Source organism: Dendrobates tinctorius, unplaced genomic scaffold (genome assembly GCF_039654945.1).
Source record: "Dendrobates tinctorius isolate UK_male_01 unplaced genomic scaffold, ASM3965494v1 ptg000205l, whole genome shotgun sequence".
NCBI lineage: Eukaryota > Metazoa > Chordata > Amphibia > Anura > Dendrobatidae > Dendrobates > Dendrobates tinctorius.
Window position 1 is genome coordinate 60,869 of NW_027361872.1, and position 26,332 is coordinate 87,200.

Below are 26,332 nucleotides of genomic sequence, written 5' to 3' on the forward strand. Positions count from 1 at the left end.
TAAATGTAGTTAATTTAGACAAGCAGGTGTCGCCCTAAAGAAGTCCTACGCATAGAGAAAACTATGGGCTACACCTACTTGGCTGAAAAAACGAACAAACTAGATTTACATAGAAGAATGAGAGGGCCATATTGAAAGAACTGAGAGACACATGAACAAAAAGAAAACAACGCTGGATTCAGGAGAACAGCACCGATTACATTGAGTAAAAACATTGCATATTTATGGCACATCCCAGGTCTTCTTTAAATGTGTGTCTAGCAAAAGATATCTCCTTTTTTTAGATAATCAGTGCCATATCTGTCCAAGGGTTGCATACCATTTTATTCCGAGTGACCTGTAATACCAGGTATAGCCTGTAGACATATATGGCGCTATTCCTGGAAAACTCTTTGATCTTGCCTTTATCTGATAGATCTAGATTCACACGCACACAATCCGCTCAACAGTCACTGCCTAAAATCTATCACAGACTCACGACCCACAATGAAAGATCAGTATACTTTAATAATGCATCAAGTGTCAAAATACATTTCTGTATCAATCACTTTCCATACAGTAAAAACAGCATCAAATTCAGCCAGATAGTGTTGTTTTAAGAAATCGTGAAGTCTGACGTCAGGTCCGGTAAGATACCAGTCCTCGGACTGTCTGATGGCGCTTAGTAAACCGCTACGGATGTCAATGCGCTCTCTACTTAGCGCTACAGACGGTAAAACAACATTATTCAAGTTTGATTAACCCTTCAAGTGCTTTACACCAATAGCCCCACCAAAAACCTCTCTAAGGAGACTACATAAATCAGCGATCGCAGTGTGACACGGAATTCATTTGGTTTAATGTCACAACAATCCTTTTGCCGGAATAAAAAAAAAAAAAGCCCAAGGTCACTAGATGCAGAACGGGCGACAGCAATTATATAATATTTTTCAGGACATTTCAGATGCCATTTAATAAAAAAAAACAAATTATTGAATTTTTTTTACTATATATTTCATCTGTTTTCTGCACACAGTGGAGCTACAGCTAGGGTATGTTAATATTTGGCGGAATTGCTGCGGGTAGTCATCGCAGGAGGTTGGGCGATACAGAAACCACCCTCCAAAATGCGAGGAAAGCTGAATATGGTTTTTCTAAAGTAGCAGCAAATCCTCACCACTTTTGGTGTGTATTTGACATTGTGCAAATTTTTTAGAAAAAAAAATTTCTGTTATTTGTGAACAATATGATTTCTCATTATGTCATTAAAATAATCACCATTGATGATCTTGAAAACAAAACAGGCATCGTTAAAAGGTAAAGAGTATTGAAATATGTAAAAATTGTGCATAAAATAATTTTTCTTTCATAGTAATTTGTATTTTTTTTGCGACTAAAAGGGCCGAAAAATTTGGAATGGTGATCAGATGAGGGAACTTTTCTTAATTTATATTGAGGGTAAATTGATTTACTGTTACAAAGCTGGTAGAACATCAGACATTCTCTATAGTTCTGTATTCCTTTGTATGGCAGCCTACCAAATTTTTCTCCCAAATTTCATTTAAATCCGCGAGAAAAAACTCTGCATGAAGGCTTAAGCAAACGCAAGCTGGGGGATAAAGGTATAATTGCTAAGGAATGACCGCTAGGGACCCCACAAATCCTGATAATGGGGTCCAGAATTCTCTTGTGTGAATAGAACAGTGCGTAACGTCAGCCAACATTCCACAGAACTGATGGAATGAAGACCCCTAGCAATCATACAAGTAGGTTCTATACTGCGAATAGATGCACTGTAAATTAAAGCAGTTCCACATCTGACTAAAGTTCTTTTAAAGCACTTTTTACTGTTTTTTTTTTATTTTACTTTCAAAAATTCTCTTAATTTTTCACATTTTCAAATGGACTGAATATTGTTTTCTCTGATAAACACGGCTGCTTCCACTGTGGGGAGCTAACAGGTATATTTAAGTGAATTATCTACTTAAATCCTATGGATAATATTGGACTTTAGTAAGCTTATTGTATACATAGTTACCTGATATTTGAAGCCTGGCCCGAGAATAGAGATATAAAGGCTTGAGTGTCAAAATGGTGTAAAATGCGGTGTAACCTTTCACAGCCAATCGGACACTGACATAGTGTCTACAGAGTGACTTCTCGCTATGGGGTTGCATAACGCGTCTTCTCCTTAAGCTATGTTTTAGCCTTCAAATTCTTCTTCACCAGGTAGTGCATAAAACATATTGCTAGGATCTCAACCTCATCACCCCCCCGCCTCCTTATATAATCTGAAGGCACATATTACAAAGTTTAAAAAAGAAAAACAAAAATTTATAAAAACTTTAATTAAACAACCTTAATAAAAAAAATAGGTAGGTTAAAGTCAAGATACACAAAACAAACATAAACATCTCCTTAAGTTTCCCGGATTGTCCAAAAACGCTACATATTTCATGTGTTAAATTGGAACGGCACGATGGCGCTCAGATATTATGGGTTCACCACACTCTCTAAATTATGGGTTTGGCCCCAATATTCTTTTACTTTAGTTTCGGGATATTTTTTTTTTTATAGGGCTAAACATTCCTAAATGGCAGTAGTAATAGTCCCATGGAAATTCTAATCATCATTTATTTGTATTTCTATCCATATATCTTCATGTACAATGAATAATTAAATGCTTCAATTGCATCACTTAAAGAGAACCCATCACTTGCAATAAATAATTTTTTTTGGCTGGTGGAATTTCTGCTGCTCTCCTGAATCTGACATTGTTTTACACTTGTTCCTGTGACTCTCTAGGTTCCCGAGATATGGCTCCATAAATGACAAAAATCTGGTCTATTAGCCAACTAGACGAGGCCCTCAAGACCCCTCCCACTTGGGTAAAATGACTTGATTTATATAGAGAGAAGAGAGGGCAGTATCTCAAGAAATCAAATGCTTAGAAACAAAAGAAAAACAACATCACATTCTGGAGAACAGCGGCATTTACACCAAGAATAAAGAAAATAGTGACAGGTCGTCTTTAAAAGGGGTTGCCTGCTAGGATACATGGATGTCACGGAGGGGATGCCATCTATTAACCAAAGTGATTGCAAAGAGCTTATCTGTCTCATCTATGTATTAAAGTTTTGCCAATTCTTAGGGACGTCCATCCCAGGAGATGGGCAGCCCATGTTTTATACTCCCGAGTGTATGTTTTCAGGTCTCGGAGGTGCCCAGGAGACTTTGTAACTTCTAGGAGGTCTCAAATTTTCTTTGAAGACTCATGGCTGTCCTAGGAGAGCTGGCAAGTACGGTATTACATGGTATGCCATTCATTAAAATAGGAGGAGTGTAGGAACTTTCCATTCATTAAAAACTGAATAGCCATCCTCTAGTCTACAAGAACTGCTGCTTCTTTGACTCACAGAGGTGGTCCCATCCCTCTATGTCCATATGCCCTAATCAAAAAGAGGTCTCTATGACAGATCTGCTCTTGATTTTACTCAGCAAAAAACCCTCAAAAAGCAGTAAAGGCAAAAGGTGATCCCCACATTTAAGTATAAAAGGTCAAGAGGAAACTCCATGTATTGCTTTTGTTTTTACTCAAATTTATTGTTAAAGAGGTTGTCCACTACTTTATCATTGATGATCTATCCTTCGGATAGGTCATCAGTGTCTGATCGGTCGGGGTCAGAAATCAATAGGATGCGGATTTGCAGTACCCAGCCGAGGCCACTATCAGAAGACAGAACAGTTCCGCAATTGAGCATTTCCGGCTGGCGGCTGCCACCGACAACACCAGAAACAGCTGATCGGGGATGCCGGGTGTCGGACTCCAAATGATCACCTTTATCATTAATGACCTATGGTCATCAATGATACAGTAGTGGATATCCCTCTTTAATCACAGAGAACAATGAACAAATTAGTGATGCAAAATTCTGACCTAGGACAAATTCTGACGACATTTCCAAGGGTGCCACGCAGCATGATGGACCTTCTAGTTCCACCGCTTTTGCAGGCCCCGAGGTTTATCAGACCTAAAAAAAAGCAGTAGTACGCATAAAAAAACAACAGTCCCGATATAAAGTAAAAAAGACTTCAAAGTGCAACTTTATTATTCACTAATCTGTTTATAAGGCAATCTGAACTAATGTATATTATATACTACAAGAACAGTATAATGTCCGGATGTACCGGACACGAGACTTTGTAGGCATTTTTATGGGCAAAAATTAATTAAAAGCCATAATTACGATTCATTATACTCCTAATTTAGATTTAGGCCTCATGAAGACTTCGGTTTTTCATGTAAATGTTTTTCAAATTTTTCTTATCGTCTATGTGGCCGTTCACATGTTCGTTTATTTTTGCAGATACTTGTTTTTGATTTGAGTCACGATTGGTACTCGCCATGAAAAATCTATGGGTTCGTGAAAATCAGGAGCAGCACACGGATCCTATCCATGTGCTGTCTGCTTTCAATGTTGTACTGTGTAGAAAATGTTCAATTTTTTATTTTAGAAGTACAGAAAATCACTATGAAATGGACACATGAACCAAATACTGCTGGAAATCTGATCTAAAACACTGATGAAAATGGCTACTTTTCATGCGTACGAGAAAAATTACTGGTGGATGAATAAGGCCTTAAACGGAAAGGCTGAATCTGAGGAAAAGGGACATGAACCAGTCAGATTCCTTCTCTCATTTTGTAAAAGACTTTAGAAAAATGAGAGCTGCAAAATGATTGGTTGCTATGGGCAACAGTAACAGATGGAAAGGAGTATGACTGCAAGAGCAGATTACACAGTTTAGCTTGTTGTCTGTTACCATAGCGACACATAGTTCTGCAGAGTTGCTTCATTTTGGATTTTACTTTACGTTGAAGCAAAATATATACGCAACAGAAGCAGACAAAGTGAAAAACTGAGTAGTTTTAAACCACGCTGACAAATTTAGCAAAACTGTCTAAAAGAAAAAGAAAATGTTTATAACAACCAATCACAGAGCAGATTTCATTTTACCAGAGCAGATTAGAAAAGGTTAGCTGATTCCTGATTGGTTGCTATGGGCAACAATTGAGAATTTTTGTTTTGGATAGTTTTGATAAAGGAGGCGCGCAATTATTTTTAATGCCGGTATAGAAAACATTATAAAAACAATGCCAGCTCACCTAGTTGCTCTATGCTCATCTACCTGGGACTCAGACACCGGCCTCGCCCTGGCCTCACATCAAGGATAACAGAAAAAATTGGAGTCTGATTCAACAGGACTGGATTTTCCTTTTCTTTTTATTGTTCAAAAGAAATTATAGTGCATACAAAAGAAAATTTTCATGGTCGACATGACCCACTCGACTGTCATGAGTAAGACTGCTTAGTGCAGTCGAAACGCGTCGACTGGGTCATTTCGACCACGAAAATTTTCTTTTGTATGCACTATATTTTCTTTTAAAAAAAGAAAAGGAAAATCCAGTCCTGTTGAGCCGGACTTCAATAGAAATCATTATTAATGTTTATCTCAGTGTCCAAGATGCCTTCTGGGGAGCAAACTGCAAAAAAATTGCACATTTTATATGAAGGGGTTCTTCGGGACGACAAAGTGAATATTTGGTCCATCGATATATTAGATTACTGGGCATCAAGGAAGAGTGAATCTCCTGAAATTCGGCCAGATTTACTGAAGTTCAGCTGGCAAATTAGATTCAGGCAGATTCGCTCAAATTCAGCTGGCAAATTAGGTTGAGTTTGAGTATGGTCCAAATCGAAACACCCACGATTGCTGATAGGGGAAGGGGAAGGGGTTAAAAAAATATCCTCTCCATTGGTCTTCTGTTCAGACGCCATCAGGGGGCCAATGTTTGGCATCACATGTCGTGACCTGCGTCACCCCTCACGTGACTATGTGAGACCTCCGATTGGCTTCAGTGCCAAAATGGAGCGGTGTAAGAACAGAAGACAGGCATAGAGTTCCGGGGAGTAGAGGTAAGAACAGGGGAGGAAAGGTGACAATCAAGGTTTTTCTTTTTTAATTTTATTTGAACCCATTCCAAACCTTTAAAAGAATTCAGCAAAATGGTTGGAGTATAGCCATCATTTAGTTGAATTTATGAGAAATCAAATTCAAGAAATTTGGATTGTGACAAATGTGACTTTTGGGGAGGTCCAACTCTTGACTGGAGCGCCATGTCCCTTTCACTGCTTACCAGGCATTAGGCACAGCGCCATACTTTTGCCAGTGACTGTGGCTGGTTTTACAGCTCAATCGCAATCATCTGCATACGACTGAACTTCTCTGAGCTGTTATAAGTGGATTTATAGCACAATTATAGACTGCTAGATCCCAACAAAAATGTCATTACTTATAATTAGAGATGGTGCTAATCGACTCACAGATCCCTGTCCAGTCAGGAGCACTGAAAAGCTGCCTCTTACCCAACAGCATCCAAAGGTTTCTCTTTTCATGAGTCAACTTGGCATACAATGAGGCATACAATAAGGCAACATACACATCTACTGCCATTTAAGAAAAACCCTGAGGATGAACATAAACAACCCTGAATTCAATAATGTGAAATAGAGAACAGGGCATATTATTGCTTCATACATCAGCATGATGACTTGGATAGACCAAGTTCTTGCCGGTTCCTGAGTATGACAAGGGGCCATCTTGGTAGCCTTGAATGAGCCAGCGTAGTGACGTTAATATGTACTGGTAAAAATGCTGACTACAATGGCCATGCTAATTAATATATCGCTGTACAAGCCCAACTTTTTGCACTTGAAGAGCAACCATCTAACACAGTATAAGCTATAAAACAGTTCTGAGACCCTGAATCACGTGTGTGTGTATACACCGTAAATAGATAAATCGGTATAATTAAAAAAAAAAAAAAAAAGATTGATAGCGTAATGCAGTTTAGGTATTCAGTATATTATATGTAAAAGTAAATCCATCGCTAACAACGAGGGCAGGCAGCTAGTTATGCCTATATATCCACCATCTCTGTTGGTAAAATTAAAGCACTGATGTCTCGCCCCTCAGGACAGCCCAAAACCAAGATGAGACTTTAGGCGTTGCCCCCAGGACAGCCCAAAACCAAGATGAGACCTTAGGCATTGCCCCCTTTAATGTCTTGCCCCCAGGACAGCCCAAAACCAAGATGAGACTATAGGGGTTGCCCCCTTTAATGTCTTGCCCCCAGGACAGCCCAAAAACAAGATGAGACCTTAGGCGTTGCCCCCAGGACAGCCCAAAACCAAGATGAGACCTTAGGCATTGCCCCCTTTAATGTCTTGCCCCCAGGACAGCCCAAAACCAAGATGAGACTATAGGTGTTGCCCCCATTAATGTCTTGCCCCCAGGACAGCCCAAAACCAAGATGAGACTATAGGTGTTGCCCCCATTAATGTCTTGCCCCCAGGACAGCCCAAAACCAAGATGAGACCTTAGGCATTGCCCCCTTTAATGTCTTGCCCCCAGGACAGCCCAAAACCAAGAAGAGACTTTAGGCGTTGACCTTTCTAAGAACAAGAAAAGCTCGAATTAGCTATTTTCCGAAAATTCAGAACAATGCCAGGAAATTGAGGACTGTTGGCAACTATGGATTCACTAGTCACCGATGATTTCCAGTGGCCCCATGATTACGGCTTAGCCAATGGCTGAATTTGTATTGTTAATGATGGATGTGAAAATTGCCATTACAATGTGTGAATAGTGTTATTAATAGATTTATTTGGATAGACTGTATAATGCCTCATATATCAGCAAAGCAATAACCGCGGCGGCGGCTGCTGCTACACTTAAGAAAATAAAACATCTGAGCAAGAATCGCATGTGAAATAAAACACACATACAAAAGAAAATGTACTGTACCAATAAAAAGAAGCCTTTACCTAAAGTATTAATGGTTAAACGGAATATATGCTAATTGTCTACACATACAGATCATATACGGATAATAACGGTACATTGTGCAACATTACATGTCCCCTGTAGTTCACCATTAACCCCCTGTAGACTGGTAGATTAGTAACGGGATAACAACTAAGTAGTATATATATTTATAAAAAAAAACAAAATATATGCGATAACACAATGTCAATGTGAACCATATACAGAAATGTAGCAATGTTTTCGGTTATCGGTCAAAAAAAATTAATCTTTGAAATACGATGTGACAGATGCTAATAACGGCAAGTATCTTATATAAAAAGGCTTGGCCAAGAATTTTTTTTCCCCCAAAAAACAGCCCCACACCTGTCCACAGGTTGCTTGTGGTATTGCAGTTCCTACCCGATCACATTAGTGAAGCTAAACCGCAGTGCCAGCTGTGGACAGGTGTGACGCCGTTTGTCCACGATTACAAAAAATCTAGCAACGATCTGTTAAATGCCTCCGAGAATAGGAGAGGTCTACCAAAATAGGTGCAAGGAAAAAAATACGAGTTGGCTATAGCAACCAATAGCATTTGCAGCTTTTATCTTCCAAAGAGCCGCATAAAAATAAGAGCTGGAATCTTTTATTGGTCACTGTGGGCAACTGCTTTAATTTTTGCACCACTTTTGATAAATTTAGTGCAAAGTAGCTCTGTTAATTTCAGACACAGATACGACCACAATGAATTGTGCCAATGTGTATACAGATTGCATTTTCCATCTCGATAATTAGTGTTAATTCTTATAGAACAAATGTAAAAGTCTGTGACCGAGCTGAGTTTCTTAAAGGGACACTAAAGCGGAAACAGCAACGACAAACTAGAAACTATAGCTCTTTTGAAAATCCCTGCTTGATGGAAAGGAGACTTGCCAAAAGGCTGATTACAAAGTGTCCCTATTGTGGAATTCCCAGTGATCAGCTGTAATCTGTGGGGAAACCAGGTAGTAAGTGTTAATATCACCTGCAGCACCCCCACTGGGGAAAAGAAGCATTACACAGAGCCTATTCAAATCCCGCATTGCCGCCAGAGTGTGAGATGCTCTGAGTAACCATTTTCTGCTCTGTCCAAATGATGGGGATCTTGAACAGAGAACCCCTGTATTAACTCAGAATTCCCTAATAAGTTACATACAAGTGTTTCTTTTTCTACTTCTTTTAATAAAAACCAGTTCCATATCATAACCTGAGGGTTCAAATATTACATTTCAAACCAAGTCTTCTTTTTAGGCCCACCCCCCATCCGTTGCTATAATGACTGCAATATGAAGGAGTGGGATTGGGGCTGCCCTATCAGCAATGAAAATCATGCAATATAAGCCCCCCCCACGAGGAGCCAATCAAGAAAATGATTTGTGTTTTCTTATTTTTTTAAAGCATTTTTCAGATATCGATAAGAACTCTGTTTCCAAATGTAGTGACCCTTTAATATCTTGGTCTAGCTTATAGATAACCCTTTCCGGGTCCCTTCTCTTAGCCTCTAACACTGCCATTTACTGCACTTAATTCAATACCAGAGATAGAGAAATGACTCTTAATTATGGTGGGGACATCAAAACCACAAAAAAATGACTTATATAATTGGTCACAATTATTATAGGAATGTCAAGTTTGCTGTTTTATGTCTTTTTATATATATTTTATAATTCTTTTATGGTACTAAGAACTAAAAAAAGAAAAAAAAGAAAAGAAAAACATGACATTGCAAAATGTATTTGAATTTTCCTATTTGTGACAGTAACAACTTCCATTTTCTCTATGAATTCTGCACAATAAACAAGATATATGCACCATAAGATCAATTGTGGGCACTTAAAAAAATATAAGTTAACTTTACGCTGGTATAAGCGTGTGTAAAACATAGTCTATACTATACAATCTGTTATTAAAATAAAGAAAAATACAGCAGGTAAAAACATAGATGCATGTCTTATCTTTTTTAATATCATGCAATTTCCATAAGGCCGCTATTTGGTAATGTGAACAAAGGTCCATAAGTGAGTAAATTCGGTCAAACTCTTTATCAGTGATAGAAACTGTCTACTTGTAAAATAGATCGAGGAACTGAAGCTTTGTATCTGAACAGTCGAAGAACAGCTTGTCTCTCTTCAGGTGGTCTGGTCCAGTGCTCTGAGGAGGTCGCTGCCTTGCAGGAGGTTGGAGTTACCCAATACTGGCACATTGACCTCACAGTCATATCTCGTCAGTTCTGGCAACAGGTAAGGCTCAAAGGATGGCCCGATGAGACGGTTGGTCAAAGCTGTAACGAGACACATATAGAAACGATTAATTGTGACTTGGTTCCAGTGCCATGTCATAAGCTGTGGCATAGTCATCGAGTGTTTCGAGCACGCAGTGTGCTCTTAGTTATCGCAACATGGCAATGACACTGCGTGCTCGAAAAGCGTAGGATTCTCTTCCTTGTTCAATACGCTGGATTTTTTAAAATATTTTTTCTCTGAAAATAAAGAAGTGATTTTATCCATGTCCTAAATTTGTAAAAGTGCTGGATTTCCCCTGTTTTTGTCCCATTGTCAACTATATTGCATCGTTCCCTAGATGAACTGGCTATATACCTTTTTTTGTGAAGAAACAACAGTTGCATCTGAGCTTTCGAGAATGGACCGGTAGTCCGTATTTATGACCAATGTTCCATTCACTTCTGTACTTGCATGGCCACAGATATTTAAAGGGAACCTGTCACCTCGTTTTGCTGCTATAAGATGTGGCCACTTCCTTTCGGGGCTTATCTACAGCATTCTGTAATGCTGTAAATAAGCCCCCGGGTCCTACCTGAAAGAGAAGAAAAACAAGTTTTATTATACTCACCCGGGGGCGGTCTGGTCCGATGGGTGTCGCAGGTGCAGGTCCCACGTCCAGCGCCTCCCATCTTCATGTGATGTCGTCATCCTGCTTGCTGTGTGCCGCGCTCCTGTGCAGACATACTGATCTGCCCTGTTGAGGGTAGAGCAAAGTACTGCAGTGCGCAGGCGCTAGGCCTCTCTGACCTTTCCCAGTGCCTGCGCACTGCAGTACTTTGCTCTACCCTCAACAGGGTAGATCAGTATGCCTGCGCAGGAGCGCGGCATGCAGCAAGCAGGATGAAGACATTGCATGAAGATGGAAGGCGCCGCACGCGGGACCTGTGACACCCATCGGCCCGGACCGCCCCGGGTAAGTATAATAAAACTTCTTTTTTTCTCTTTCAGGTCGGACCGGGGGCTTATCTACAGCATTACTGTAGATAAGCCCCAAAAAGGCAGTGGCCGCATCTTATAGCGGAAAAACGAGGTGACAGGTTCCCTTTAATGAAGTGGTGGTTACGCATGCGCAGTATTTGTCACATGTAGGGATGGGTCCCATGTTCTTTGGATCGATAGTGGTGTCAGTGGTTAGACGCCTTGCGATCACCCATTTTTCCTTAGCATACAAAGGGATTCCAGCTACTCTCTTTGTGTGATATTTCAGCATATACCCTTAAAGTGTACGCATCATTTTATTTTATAAACAATATGTATTTCCTTCTTAACCTTTCCTACCAATCGGTGAAGTCCAGGTTCTGGGACTCCCATTGATCACTCAAAGTAAGGGTTCACAGACTTTCTATAAAACCTGTACACTGCTCTGTGTGTGTATTCATGCAGCAGCTCATACGGACAGCCACCAATTGGCAGGATATGTTAGGAACAGGGGCGGATAAGTGGCTCAAGACATAAGGGGGCCCATTTCTACCTCCAAAGCAGGAGCAATTGTGCAGTTTTTGGAGCTCTTGGTCTGCAAAGGGCCCATATATTGTTCGTACACAGGGGCCCTTTTCTGTCTGTGTCTCCCAGTGGTTAAAAAGGTACTAGACATTCAAAGAAAAAATATGGCCCTGATTCATTCAAGCTTTTATTCAAGAAATCTGGCGTGAATAGCTTTCAAAAGTTGCAATTTTTTGCTCAATGCAAGCCATTGTTGCTCAGCTCTGACAAAGTGAGTAGACCTGGGGCGGGATGTGGGTCAAATTCAATGCAAGAGGCAGTATTATTTACGCCACAAACCTTACTCCAGTACCTGACTGGCATAAGATTTGTCGCGATGTGCACTTTTCGGGGTGCGCCTTTTAGTGAATCAGACGCTTCGTACTCCACCCTGCCAGCTCGTCAAGACAGGCGTGAAAATCACCAGTCTTGATGAATCAGGGCCATAGTGATGGCGACACACTACGGTTTACCATTTCAAAAAGAGAATCTTCACCATTTCTTCTGATTTAATTTTTAAGTCCAAACTCCTCTGTTGATAAATTTCCTGAATATATCTATATAAAGGTGATATATAGCTCTAAATCCCCTTAATAGATCTAGATATAATAGACCTAAACCCCGGACCTGTTAAGACAAACAGCAAAAAATTGAACAAATAAATGAAAAAAAAAAAATCACTTCAAAATCAAGAATAGTTTACCTTTAGCTTTTTGGGATTGTGTCATGTTGTATTCATTGTAGTTGCAGCTGAAATAAGCTCCCGGGTAAAGGTTTCTCCTGTCGTCTCTTGGGTTTGATGCGCAGTGTTGTTGTGACTGTGATTGTGAGGTAACATGGGGGCTTACTCCCCTGTGTCTATTACAGATGTACTCATCTGGAATCATAAAAACATCATGGAAAATTAATATTAGACTGCGCAGACGACTAGATATATACTGCACATGTAGAGTCTATATGTACTGTATGCATGTGTGTATATATATATATATATAGATGGAAACCATCTGCAGAGACTTTGAAGACTTAGGCAAGAAAGTGAAAGAACTGGGAGCGCAGGTGGTCTTCTCTTCCATCCTCCCAGTGGATGGCCATGGAACAAGGAGGTGAAATAAGATTCTGCAGGTGAACAACTGGCTACGTCGATGGTGCCGTCAGCAACGATTTGGATTTCTGGATCACGGAGTGAACTACTTATACGATGGACTACTTGCTAGAGATGGGGTGCACCTTACGAAGACTGGAAAGCATGTATTTGGAAGTCGCCTTGCTACACTTGTAAGGAGAGCTTTAAACTAGAACAACATGGGAAGGGAAGCAAAAGACCAGAAAAAGCCATACACCTGACAAATGCTATTGAGAACTCTGCTAATAGAAGTGGAAAGGAAGAACAAAGACGAAAGAATCTAATTAATAAAAATATTGGAGAAAGAGAAACCAATCACAAACTAAAATGTTTCTATACTAATGCACAAAGCATGGGCAACAAACAAGGAGAATTGGAACTACTAACACAGGAAAAGAAATATGATGTCATTGGAATCACTGAAACTTGGTGGGACGATACACATGATTGGAATACAAGACTAGAAGGATACAACTTATTTGCAAGAAACAGACTTGATAAACGAGGAGGGGGTGTTGCATTGTATGTTAGAAACGCATATATCTGCACAGAGATTGAAGCTTCAGAGACTGGGAGTTCTGTGGAAACTGTTTGGGTAAGAATACAAGGACAGAACAATGGAAAGGACACCATTGTAGGCATTTACTACAGGCCGCCTGTGCAAGCTGAAGATATGGATGAACTCTTTATGCATCAAATGGCCAAGTTCTCCAAAAAATATGACATAGTTGTCATGGGAGATTTCAACTATCCAGACATTTGTTGGGAATCTCTCTCAGGCAAAACTAACAGGTCAAGGAAATTCTTATCCTCTCTTGCTGACAACTTTATCTTCCAAAAGGTAGGGGAGAAAACAAGGGGAACTGCTACCTTGGATCTAATCCTTATAAACAGGGAGGAAATGGTTGAGGAGGTAAAAGTGGCTGGAACCCTAGGAGGTAGCGACCATGCTATTTTAGAATTTTGGATAACTAGAGGCGGAAGACCTGTGAAGACTCAGACGTCAAGGTTAGATTTCAGAAAGGCAGATTTTAAGGGATTCAGAAAGATAATTGGAGGAATCCAATGGCTGGATATCCTTAAAGACAAAAATGTCCAGGAAGGATGGGAAATCTTGAAAAATGAAATTCTCAAAGCACAGTTGTTAACAATTCCGAAAAGAGGGAAGAATAGGAAGCATTTAAGGAAACCAGGATGGGTGAACACAGAACTTAAGCACATGCTAAAAAGGAAGAAAAAAATGTTTATAAAATGGAAAGAGGGAGGCATATCTAAAGAAGAATATAATGCTGTCTGCAGAATCTGCAGGGCACAAATCAGATTAGCTAAAGCTGAAAATGAATTGAGGCTTGCAAGAGATGTCAAAAGCAATAATAAAGGATTTTGGGGATATGTCAAAAGTAAAAGAAAAGTCAAAGATGCTATAGGATTTTTACAGGATGAAAATGATGAAATGGTAAGACAGGATGTTGAGAAGGCTGAACTTTTAAATTCCTATTTTGCATCTGTTTTCTCTCAGAAAGGAAATGTAACACCAACTGTTATTCACTGTCCTATTAAGGGAATAGAAGAATCCAGGATATCTATAAACAGAAAGATAGTGAGGAAACACTTAGCTAACCTAAATGAATTCAAGTCTCCAGGTCCAGATGAATTACACCCCAGAGTACTGAAGGAGATAGCAGAAGAAATTTCTGAACCACTCTCCATAATCTTTGAAAATTCTTGGAGAACAGGAGAAGTGCCAGAAGACTGGAGAAGAGCAAATGTTGTTCCTATCTTCAAAAAGGGGAAGAAGGTGGACCCAGGCAACTATAGGCCGGTGAGTCTGACTTCTATACCAGGAAAGATCTTTGAACAAATTATTAAACAACATGTAAGTCAATACCTGGATAAGAATGAAGTGATCAAACAGAGTCAGCATGGGTTTGTAACTAATAAGTCATGTCAGACTAACTTAATTTCCTTCTATGACGGTATCACTGATTGGGTGGATCAAGGAAATGCTGTAGATATAGTATATCTTGACTTCAGCAAAGCATTTGACAAAGTCTCTCATACAATCCTTATTGAAAAAATGACTAAGTATGGAATGGACACGGCAACTGTTAGGTGGATTCATAACTGGCTTAGTGATCGGACCCAAAGAGTGGTCGTAAATGGCTGCACATCCAGTTGGAAGAATGTCTCAAGTGGGGTACCACAGGGCTCTGTCCTGGGCCCTGTATTGTTCAACATCTTTATCAATGATTTAGATGAAGGAATTGAGGGTAAACTGATTAAATTTGCTGATGACACAAAGCTAGGAGGGATAGCTAATACTAGAGAAGAGAGAGAGAGGATTCAAAAAGATTTAAATAAACTGGAGAAGTGGGCAGCAACTAACAGAATGGTTTTTAACAGGGAGAAATGCAAAGTACTACATCTGGGCAATAAAAATGAAAAAAGCATATATAGAATGGGAGGAATAGGGCTAAGTGACAGAACATGTGAAAAAGACTTGGGTATACTAATAGATCACAGACTGAATATGAGTCAACAGTGTGATGCAGCAGCAAAAAAGGCAAATGCAGTTCTAGGATGTATTAACAGAAGCATACAGTCTAGATCACGTGAAGTCATTATTTCCCTCTACTCCTCTTTGGTCAGACCTCATCTGGAATATTGTGTCCAGTTTTGGGCACCACATTTTAAAAAAGACATCAACAAACTGGAGCAAGTTCAGAAAAGAGCGACCAGAATGGTGACCGGTCTGCAAACCCTGTCTTATGAGGAAAGGTTGCAGGATTTGGGAATGTTTAGTTTGCAAAAGAGAAGACTGAGAGGAGACTTAATTGCTGTCTACAAATATCTAAAGGGCTGTCACATTGTAGAAGGCTCAACTTTATTCTCATTTGCACAAGGAAAGACTAGAAGCAATGGGATGAAACTGAATGGGAGGAGACACAGATTAGATATTAGAAAAAACTTTTTGACAGAGTGATCAATGAGTGGAACAGGCTGCCACGAGAAGTGGTGAGTTCTCCTTCAATGGAAGTCTTCAAACAAAGGCTGGACAGATATCTGACTGGGATGATTTAGCGAATCCTGCTTTGAGCAGGGGGTTGGACCAGATGGCCCAGGAGGTCCCTTCCAACTCTACGATTCTATGATTCTATGATATATATAATTTTTTTTTTTTTTTTTTTAAAGAATGCTAAACTGAATTGTGGCAAATGTATTCAGCAATGAACGCCTCTTAATTTCGCACATCTAAGACTTTCTCAAAGCCGGGAAATAAAACATATGCCTCGTGTAAGAGGTGAATTTTATCCAAAACATGAGCCTTTTTCTGAATTTGGTTTTAATAAAATTTCCTAAAAGGTATATAGAGAGATATCACCAACATTCATAAAGTAGCAACCACATTCTCACCACATTCAAAACTGACGAGTATATAAAAAAGTGCCATGTGCCAATATTTGTAGGGGGATTGAGGCTCAGTTAGCGCCATTAACTGGTGTAGGCTGATTAATAAATGTGTTCCAATTAGTGATGAGAGAACGTGTTTGAATAAGGTGTTATCTGAGCATGCTCGTGTGCTAACCGAGTGTCTTCGGCATGCTCAAAAATATGTTGGAGTCCCCGTGGCTGCATATCTCCCGGCTGTTCCACAGCCTCAACACATGCAGGGATTTCCTGTTTGTTAGTTACACAATCTGTGCATGTGTTCCGGCTGTCTAACAGCTGCGAGACATGCAGCTGCGGGGACTTGAACATATTTGTCGAGCACGCCGATGACACTCTGTTAGCATCCGAGCATGCTCATATAACACCTTATCCCAGCACATTCACTCATCACTAGCTCCAGTATGTGACCCTGAGGCACACAGAACGACTGTCTTTAGATACAGTGCATTGCGAAAGTATTTGGCTCCCTGGAACTTTTCAACCTTTTCCCACATATCATGCTTCAAGCATAAAGATGCCAAATGTAAATTTTTGGTGAAGAATCAACAACAAGTGGGACACAATTGTGAAGCTGAACGAAATGTATTGGTTATTTTAAATTTTTGTGGAAAGTCAAAAACTGAAAAGTGGGGCGTGCAATATTATGCGGCCCCTTTACTTTCAGTACAGCAAACTCACTCCAGAAGTTCATTGTGGATCTCTGAATGATCCAATGTTGTCCTAAATGACTATTGATAAGTATAATCCACCTGTGTGTAATCAAGTCTCTGTATAAATGCACCTGCTCTGTGATAGTCTCAGGGTTCTGTTTGATGCACAGAGAGCATCATGAAGACCAAGGAACACAACAGGCAGGTCCGTGATACTGTTGTGGAGAAGTTTAAAGCCAGATTTGGATACAAAATGATTTCCAACACTTTAAACATCCCAAGGAGCACTGTGCAAGTGATCATATTGAAATGGAAGTCTACCAAATCTACCAAGACCCGGCCGTCCCTCTAAACTTTCATCTCAAGCAAGGAGAAGAATGATCAGAGATGCAGCCAAAAGGCCCATGATCACTCTGGATGAACTGCAGAGATCTACAGCTGAGGTGGGACAGTCTGTCCATAGGACAACAATCAGTCGTACACTGCACAAATCTGGCCTTTATGGAAGAGTGGCAAGAAGAAAGCCATTTCTCAAAGATATCCATAAAAAGTGTTGTTTAAAGTTTGCAACAAGCCACCTGGGAGACACACCAAACATGTGAAAGAAGGTGCTCTGGTCAGATGAAACCAAAATGGAACTTTTTGGCAACAATGCCAAAAGATATGTTTGGCGTAAAGGCAACATAGCTCATCACCCTGAACACACCATCCCCACTGTCAAACATGGTGGTTGCAGCATCATGGTGTGGCCCTGCTTTTCTTCAGCAGGGAAAGGGAAGATGGTTAAAATTGATGGGAAGATGGATGGAGCCAAATACAGGACCATTCTTGAAGAAAACCTGTTGGAATCTGCAAAAGACCTGTGACTGGGACGAAGATTTGTCTTCCAACAAGACAATGATCCCAAACATAAAGCAAAATCTACAGTGGAAGATTCACAGATAAACATATCCAGGTGTTAGAATGGCCAAGTCAAAGACCAGACCTGAATCCAATCGAGAATCTGCGGAAAGAGCTGAAAACTGCTGTTCACAAACGATCTCCATCCAACCTCACTGAGCTCGAGCTGTTTGCCAAGGAAGAATGGGCAAGAATTTCAGTCTCTCGATGTACAAAACTGATAGAGACATACCCCAAGCGACTTACAGCTGTAATCGCAGCAAAAGGTGGCGCAACAAAGTATTAAGTTAAAGGGGCCGAATAATATTGCACGCCCCATTTTTCAGTTTTTGTATTTCCACAAAATTTTAAAATAACCAATAAATTTCGTTCAACTTCACAATTGTGTCCCACTTGTTGTTGATTCTTCACCAAAAATTTACATTTGGTATCTTTATGTTTGAAGCATGATATGTGCGAAAAGGTTGACAAGTTCCAGGGGGCCTAATACTTTCGCAATGCACTGTATATACTGTGGATATTTTTCCTTACCAGTGAGCACACTTGTACTCAAGGATTTCTTTTCTGAAACAAGTGGGCGCATTTCCGGCTTGAGATACTTCATACGTTTCCACATCATTGAAGGGATTGTGTGATCTGGTAACTCCCCCTAAAAAGAGACACAGTGTGAAATATACTCTATGGAGCAATATAATGATATTACACTGCACTGACAGAGGAATAGTACCCAGTTGTCAAAAACGTATGTTTCTGAGAAATGATGGTCCTGAATTATTACTTCGTGAGGGCGCAATTATGAACTAAAATAAAGTGAGGAGACCTACTCGCCCTCTTTTAAAAGCATTTCCTCCTAAAATGGTCAGGTAAAAGCTAGAGACCTCCGCAGGTTTCCTGAACAGAACTTCATGCGACCATAGTGGTGTCCATATGTTTTCCCAAAAACAGATATGCCTATAGAAAACTACACACCATCGAATAACTAAAGAACTTCATTATCACTGTTTTTTTTTCTTGCTTTATACCAGTTGTTCCCACTCTCTTCCCCATTTTGTTCCTTACCGCACTGAGCTGTGGAAATCCCGGCTGTCCGTAGTCAAGCTGCCGCTTCCTCTTCATGCTGTCGCAGAAAGGGATTTCATTGGGGTGTAAATCTTTGCCCCGCTGACCAAAACTCTCCAGTGATCTGTGAACAAGAGTCCCAGATGTATTTACACTGCGCCTTTATGTTATTTATTAACATGTTACATTGATGCATTGTGTTTATTGGAAAACCCTATAAATTCCTCTTTTATAAATTCTACACAACAGATCATAAATGTTAATATATCTGCTAATACAACAGGAGCACTTCCCCCTAAAAGCCGCCATAAATAAATATAAGCTCTTAGTCGGCCTGTCTATTAGTGATGAGCGAGTGTGCTCGGATTACGTGTTATCTGAGCATGCTCGGGTGCTAACCGAGTGTCATCGGCGTGCTCGAAATATATGTTCGAGTCCCCGCAGCTGCATGTCTCACGGCTGGTCAACAGCCGCAACACTTGCAAGTATTGCCAATTTGTTAGGCAATCCATACATTTGTTGCAGCTGTCGACAGCTGTGAGACATGCAGCTGCGGGGACTCAAACATATTTTTCAAGCACGCCGAAGACACTCGGTTAGCACCCAAGTATGCTCAGATAACACCTAATCTGAGGTCACTCGCTCATCATTAGTTGCTATATCATACACAGCTTAACGACAGGAGTAGCCTTGTTTCTTTTAAGTAATTTAATTTATATTTTTAGAAAAACCTGATGATATTCAGTCCTACATTTGACATTCACACACCCGTACTTTGGCCTCATTTTAGAATTTGTGTTATAGACATAAGACCTGGATCAACATCGATACTACTGAACTGGATTGAGATCACCGTAGAACCCAATACTGATGTAAATTTAGTTCAGTTGAACCATTAAGTGGGGGGGGGTCTAAATGACGCATCCGTAGTATGGACGCAATAAAAAAAAATTGGATTATTCCCCAAAAAGCAAGTTATATCCTATCGATATCTTGCTGATCGTTGGTGGTTCCACCTCTAGGACACAAAGGGATCCTGAAATCAGAGCTCTTTAATCCCTAGCTCAATAGATGGAGGCTCTATTTCTTCGTTTTGAATGGAGCTGAGGTGCCCATGCGTGGGGTCAATTATTTGCCTATGGGACTGGCAAGTACAGCGCTCTGCTTTTTCCGGCAATCCCAAAAATAATAAATGGAGCAGAGACTATGCATGCACAATTCCACTCCCGTTTATGTTCTCCATTCTCAAGGGGTTCTAGAGCTTTGATTTTGGGATCGGCGGCTCAGTGATCAGCAAGTTTTTACTTTAGGAAAGTGACACATCATGGGTGAATTTGGTAAAAGTCTATTAAGCTATTGGATTGAGTTTAATATATGAAATTTCATAAAGCAGATAGAAATGAGCATAGAACGATAAATATTAGATGGGTAGAACGATAGATGGATAATAGATCGATCCTATGTCTCTTCTCACCTCTGCTTATATAATGGCATGCTGTGTAAATGCATTTGGCGTCCTGTAGATGAATTGTTTGGAGTTTCGTTGTACTGATCCATCATTCTCCACCTCGTGTGCATATAACTGACTGGAGGATCTGGAGGCCATTGTATGTTTGGCCGCCTATCCATTGAGGAGAGTGGTGTACTAGCGCCTGGTTGATATGCTGATAACGGTAGCGATTTTCTCTCACCATTAAACATCCCATGGGGCAGATTATCCCGGCTGGGATTACTACCTTTAGCTGCCATGGGATGACAAAAGTTCTGCTGAAGGAACTGGCTCTGCGCATGAGGATCAGTGGACTGGAATAGAGCATTCATATTACTCAAGTTGTGCTGGGGGGGTGGCGCGTTGTCACCGAGGGGACACTCATCTTGACAGATAGGATTTAATTCAAAATCTTCACCATCCATAGGAATGTATGGAGCAAGGGTTTCGAGATCCAACTCATTAAAGTCATTCTACGGGAAAAAAACAAGAATAAAAACCATTGATATATAAAATTTACACAACCTCACATTTCTCCATTGCACAGATGAAGTTTCTGTAGGTTTGCCAAGACCATCAATTCTGTATTATAACCAAGCGCCGCAAACGCAATTCTGACGTGTCCACCAGAAATGACCCGTTACTGTGGACTCTCAATATCTACATCTCATAACAAGCATATCAGGAGCAGGGGTCCAATGGCAACTACTTTGGTCTCATAACCAATTCCATGATTATTTATGGACCGAGGGATCCACGCAAAATCGTGGCGATATGGCGGATATTGGTCCGAGAGTCAGATCAAAGTCATTAATATAATTCAACTGGTTTGGGGGAAAACTGGAATGCACTCGGATGCCACAGGTGGGGAAAGATAGCGAAACTTTTTTTTGTCTTTCATTTAAGAAAAACTGATTAAAAAAAAGACGTATGAATGAGGCCTCTGCACCCACTGTAGCTTTACTACTGCCTCCTTCACTGGCGCTCATTACTACCGACACCTTAATAAAGCACATAATTGTGCCCTAATTAGCAGAATTCGACTTCTGACATCTGTTGCCAACTGGTTTTCGTCCAATCACTGGAAAAGAACTGCTCTTTTTTACTGGAAGCATACATTCCTAGATATAATCAGCATACCTGGGTCGTGCTGCATTTATTCTTTGCCTCTGTATCCATAGCAAATAGCTTTTCGATCAGCTCAATCCTGAGATCCTCTTCTAAAGCAGTGTAGTAATCTCCTGGACTGCTCGGCTGTTATAGAAATAAGATAATAATTAGCATATTAGGTCCAGACGCAGGTTTGGTCGCATAGGGGGCTTATTTTTAATTAACCATGGGTATGTTCACTAACAAGGCTATCACCAAACTGTGAAACTTGGATAGAAGCTGGTCATATTAATTCAGTGTTACATACATCTTCTCCCTCATCTACCACCCTACCCATGCTCTACATTCTGCAATTGATCTAAGATTCACATCGTCCAAAATCCAAACCTCCCACCTCTGTCTCCAAGACTTTTCTCGTGCTGCCCAAGTTTTCTAGAATGCACTACCTTGGACGGTCTAATTAACACCTAGCCTCCACCTTTTTAAGAGCACTTTAAAAGCACATCACTTTACAGAGGCCTATCACCTCACTTCAGTAATCTCTTCCCTTTTCATCAGAATCTGATCCCTCCTATTCATCTGTCTCCATTTCCTCCATAATGTAACCCTCCCCCCTCCATCTCCAAAGATTTATCTCGTGCTGTGCCAGTTTTCTGGAATGCACTACCATGGACAATCTGATTAACACTTAGTCTACACATTTTTAAAGTGAACCTGTCACCAGGTTTGGTGATATGAGATGCGGCTACCACCTTTTCAGACCTCATATACCGCATTTTATAATGCTGTACCTCTGCCCCCACCCCGACCTGTACGAGAAGAAAAATAATTTTTATTATACTCACCAGTCCGAGGGGTGTCGATGTTCTTGGTCTGGCACCTCTGATCTTCTTTCGATCGCTGTCCTCCTTCTTGCTTCACATGGATGATGAGTTCCTGAGTCATCAACACAACAAAACACTTCTGCGCAGGCGTGCTTTGCTCTGCCCTCAGCAAGACAGTAAAGTACTGTAGTGTGCAGGCGCCGTTAAAGGTTAAAGAGCCCCAGCGCATGCACACTACAGGACTTTGCTCTGCCCTCAACAAGGCAAAAAAAGTATGCCTGTGCATGAGGGCAATAACAAGAAGACTGCAGGGATGTATCATCCACTTGAAGCAAGAAGGAAGACAATGGACCAAGTACATCAACACCCCTCGGACCGGAGTGTGCATAATAAAAGTTATTTTTCTTCTGTTACATGTTGGGTTGAGGGCTTATATGCAGCATTATAGAATGCTGTATATCAGCCCTGAAAGGTGGTGGCCGTATCTTATATTGGCCAAACCTGGTGACAGGAACCCTTTAAGAGGGCTTTAAAAGAACACCTCTTTAGACAAGCCTATCACCTCACTTCAGTAATGTCTTCCCGCTTTCTAAATTTTCATCAGAATCTGGCTCCTCCTATTCATCTGTCTCCACATCCTCTATGTCCTGTGGAATTGCTGTAAGCCCCCTAGAGTCAACCTCAGACTACATTTCCAAGACGTGAGTTCATAAAATGCAGTGAAACTGTGGTTTTTGTCTTGAATCGCATCCTAACTATGCAGTTTAGCTAGAATTTTGCACAAATCGCAATAAATGCCATCAGACATAGGGCACGTGAACACAACTAATTTTCACGTACGAATGGAATTTGTGGTTATCACAGATAGCAGTCGCCTCTATGATATTCTATGAAGCTATGCACATGTCCGATTTTTTTTCCTTGGAGCAAATAGTCCATGGAAAAAAAATCCAAGGCATGTCTGATTTTGATCAAAATCAGCAATTCAAGTCTATGGGTCGGTGAAAAAAAAAAAAAAAAAAAAAATCAAACCGCACTTTGATAACACCCGAGTGTGGTCCGATTTTCACGGAAAAATGTTGCGCTCAAGCGCTGGCACACATCCTAATGTCAATATTGTTCAAGCACTGAGGAATACTTAGAAATGACAGCGATTAATTGTCCTTGTGGCCGTCAAGTGCCCTGTTTGATCAAAGCAGAGGTGGAAGCAGTGAAGAACATCTAGTCCATGGCATAGTTACAGGTACACATGCAAGGGCGCTTCGCCTTCCAATTGTGATTTTAACCTGTTAACCTTGATCCATTTATAGTTGCAAGTGAAATATCTAAAGACTTTGGAATAAACCTTTGGAGTCAGGTATGTGTTTTGGGCAACCTTCCCAGAACGTGTCAGAAGTAAATTTTGATGTATGTTTCTCTGACAGTGTTCTGGAGACAACATAACAGACTCTTGGCACAAGGTCCGTCAGGGTTTCAGTAGGTAAACTCACCCTCAAGGTCAAGTTGCTTGATATATTCCCAAAAATATTGCACCTACACAAAAACTGAAAAGGATTGTTATGATTCAGATAATTTTCCCCCACTTGGACCTCACTTAGGTTGGACCAGAGAACCATAGGATTCTCTGATGGGCCTAGCCAATGACTCAAAAATGAGCCCTAAATACGCAGTGTGAGCCAATCAGTAGGCTCTTTATATAAGTCTCGATTTGCGGAAAGTCTAGTAAACCTTATTTATGTTGTGTTCTCATTATGGTTCCATTAGGAATGTTTGTATACATTTTGTCCAACTAGAAAATGGTCTTCAAAATCAAGAACCTCAATTTGATAATGAACCCTACAAATCCATAAATAGCAAACAATAACGCGCCTTAAAAACTGTTTTGTTGGTTTTCGTTCTGATGATCTGCATGGTGACCAAGAATATACAAAAATCACATCTTTACTCCAAAATGAAAACTATCCCAGGTGAGAATTCTTCACATTCTATCACCATGTCCCATGATTTCAACCTTTTTAATTTTACGCGTCTTCCTTCTTCTTTCGTTTGAAGATGGGTATTAATGATAACTATTATGTAAGAGCAACCATGTTTACCAATCATGGAGTCATAACTCTATCACAGGTCATGGGTCCTTCATAAAAACTGAATAGCCCAATCTTTTACCTCCATCATTAGTGGTTGTCACCTATCAACTGTCACCATTTAAGAGCTTGAGATCAATAATATATATTTGACAGTATTAACAACGATCACGCAAGAGGGTGGCTCATCAAATACGATCTTTTTGGAAAGTTCCCCTTGCTAAATTAAAAAAATAATCCACAATGCGCCATTGCTTACCGTAGAACAGCTGCTGTTACTGCTAGCGCTTGGAGTACTGTTTCCTGGAGCCACCTGAGGAGCTGTGAAGGACGGAAGATTAATAATCTCAGCCTGGGAATTGTGGTTCTTGACTTCCAAGGGCCATTTGCTTTGGCTGGTCTGGACACCATTATTATACGTTGATGGTTCCTCATAACTTTGGCCACCTGCAGAAGAAAAAATACAGATGAGATAGCTAACTTTCCCAAATTCCCTATAACCATGAACATTCAGCTTGGACGATCGTTTATGTGCTTTCAAGGGGAAAAAGTGAGAAAGCGATTGTCAGAGGTCTCTCCTGAGAACTAACGGACTGAGAGTTGAGATTTATTCTCTCCCCCGACATCATACACAAAATTTGGTCGGCCAGTCCCACACAATTTGCAGGGTTGGGCAACTTTTTTCTAATGTCCTTCGGGACCTTTTTGTTACAGATGCTGGAGAGGGGGATATTGGGTTATTAACATGGCAGACCTCAAGATCCCATTGGAGACGAGCCACTGCCAGAGGTCTTATGCAATAGATTATTCCCTTGTTCCTATTAAAATAAACATTCAAGAACAGCAAAGCTGAGCATGCATGTTTACACGGGATGTTTGCAGCTGCATAACTGAAGAGAGCAGAGATAAGGTAGCGATTAAGGGTATGGGGATTTAATTTCACTGAAAATCCCATCGCAATCCTAGATTATATTGACATGTACAACTAATTAGGGGGTTATTCCCATCTCACAAAGTCATAACCTTTTGCTAAGATATAAAATCACTTTATGATTGAAGGGAGTCTGAACAATGAGACCTCCACCTATCCTGAGAATTAGGAGGCTGCTACGCTGTATCGTTGTTTTCCCTGGCATCAGAGCACTTCTGGTCACCTGTCCGTCCAGGCAGCGAGCAGTAGGCTGTGCCGGCCTCAATCACTTGAAAAAAGCTGTGCTGCCTTTTCTTGACCAGCAGGGGGATTGGGGCCAAAAATGTGAAGGGGCCACACAGGCAAATCAGCACTTTATTCCCAGAAATGAATCCCCACTAATTATAAAGTGATGATGTACAATAGTGATATGCCATCAATTCCTGAGATAGGAATACCCCTCTATGGTGAGACACGTATCCTTTGGTGATTCTTTAATAGAAGAAATCTACTGATTGCTTTGGACATGTTACCCATTCGTTAGCCTCATTACTTTTCAGGATCAACACGGGCAAAATACTACAAAGAAGCAGGTCAAGTCTGATGATAGACAAGGAAAGGCCGGGGCTATAGCCACTTACTAAAGTCCAAAGAGATAATCTCATCTCCTGGTGTCGGGGCGAGTTGTGCCAGCTCTTCGGGCTCTTCCTTCAGTTTGGCAAACAAGAAGTCGCTCGTCTTATCGGACACAGCATTGTTATACATGGAGGTCATGGTCATCTGATTCGGTTTGAACAGAGACTCGGTTTGGTCCATGGAGAACACAACGTTGTTTTTCTCAATCTCACTGCAGAGGGAAAAGATCAAAAGGCAAATTGAATAACACGGGAAATAAAGTTTCTTCAAAAGACTATTTTTATACAGGAGGAAATATCACTATAAATAACTATTTGAGTAAATATATGTAATTCCATGTTCAGTGTGATTAGTTCCATCCAACATGTGAAAATCAGGTTTTGGCTTGAAAATTGCAAATTAAATTTGTGTGTCGGCTACCTTCCAATAACATTATGCTAATC

The 26,332-nt window shown here is 40.5% G+C and overlaps 1 protein-coding gene across 2 annotated transcripts in view; it reads right to left on the minus strand.

The window, feature by feature from the left end:
* Nucleotides 1-487: 487 nt before the first annotated feature.
* The window catches only part of EPAS1 (endothelial PAS domain protein 1), a 135,024-nt gene continuing 109,179 nt past the window's right edge, over nucleotides 488-26,332 (minus strand). For both annotated transcript variants that reach the window (XM_073553988.1, XM_073553987.1), the window contains 8 exons: nucleotides 25,895-26,100; nucleotides 24,603-24,790; nucleotides 21,466-21,579; nucleotides 20,311-20,798; nucleotides 18,837-18,960; nucleotides 18,309-18,426; nucleotides 12,355-12,528; nucleotides 488-10,168 (listed from right to left, as the gene is read on the minus strand). In XM_073553988.1, coding sequence (XP_073410089.1) covers nucleotides 10,017-10,168; nucleotides 12,355-12,528; nucleotides 18,309-18,426; nucleotides 18,837-18,960; nucleotides 20,311-20,798; nucleotides 21,466-21,579; nucleotides 24,603-24,790; nucleotides 25,895-26,100 — 1,564 coding nt within the window. In that variant the 3' untranslated portion in view covers nucleotides 488-10,016. The remainder of the gene's footprint in view (nucleotides 10,169-12,354; nucleotides 12,529-18,308; nucleotides 18,427-18,836; nucleotides 18,961-20,310; nucleotides 20,799-21,465; nucleotides 21,580-24,602; nucleotides 24,791-25,894; nucleotides 26,101-26,332) is intronic.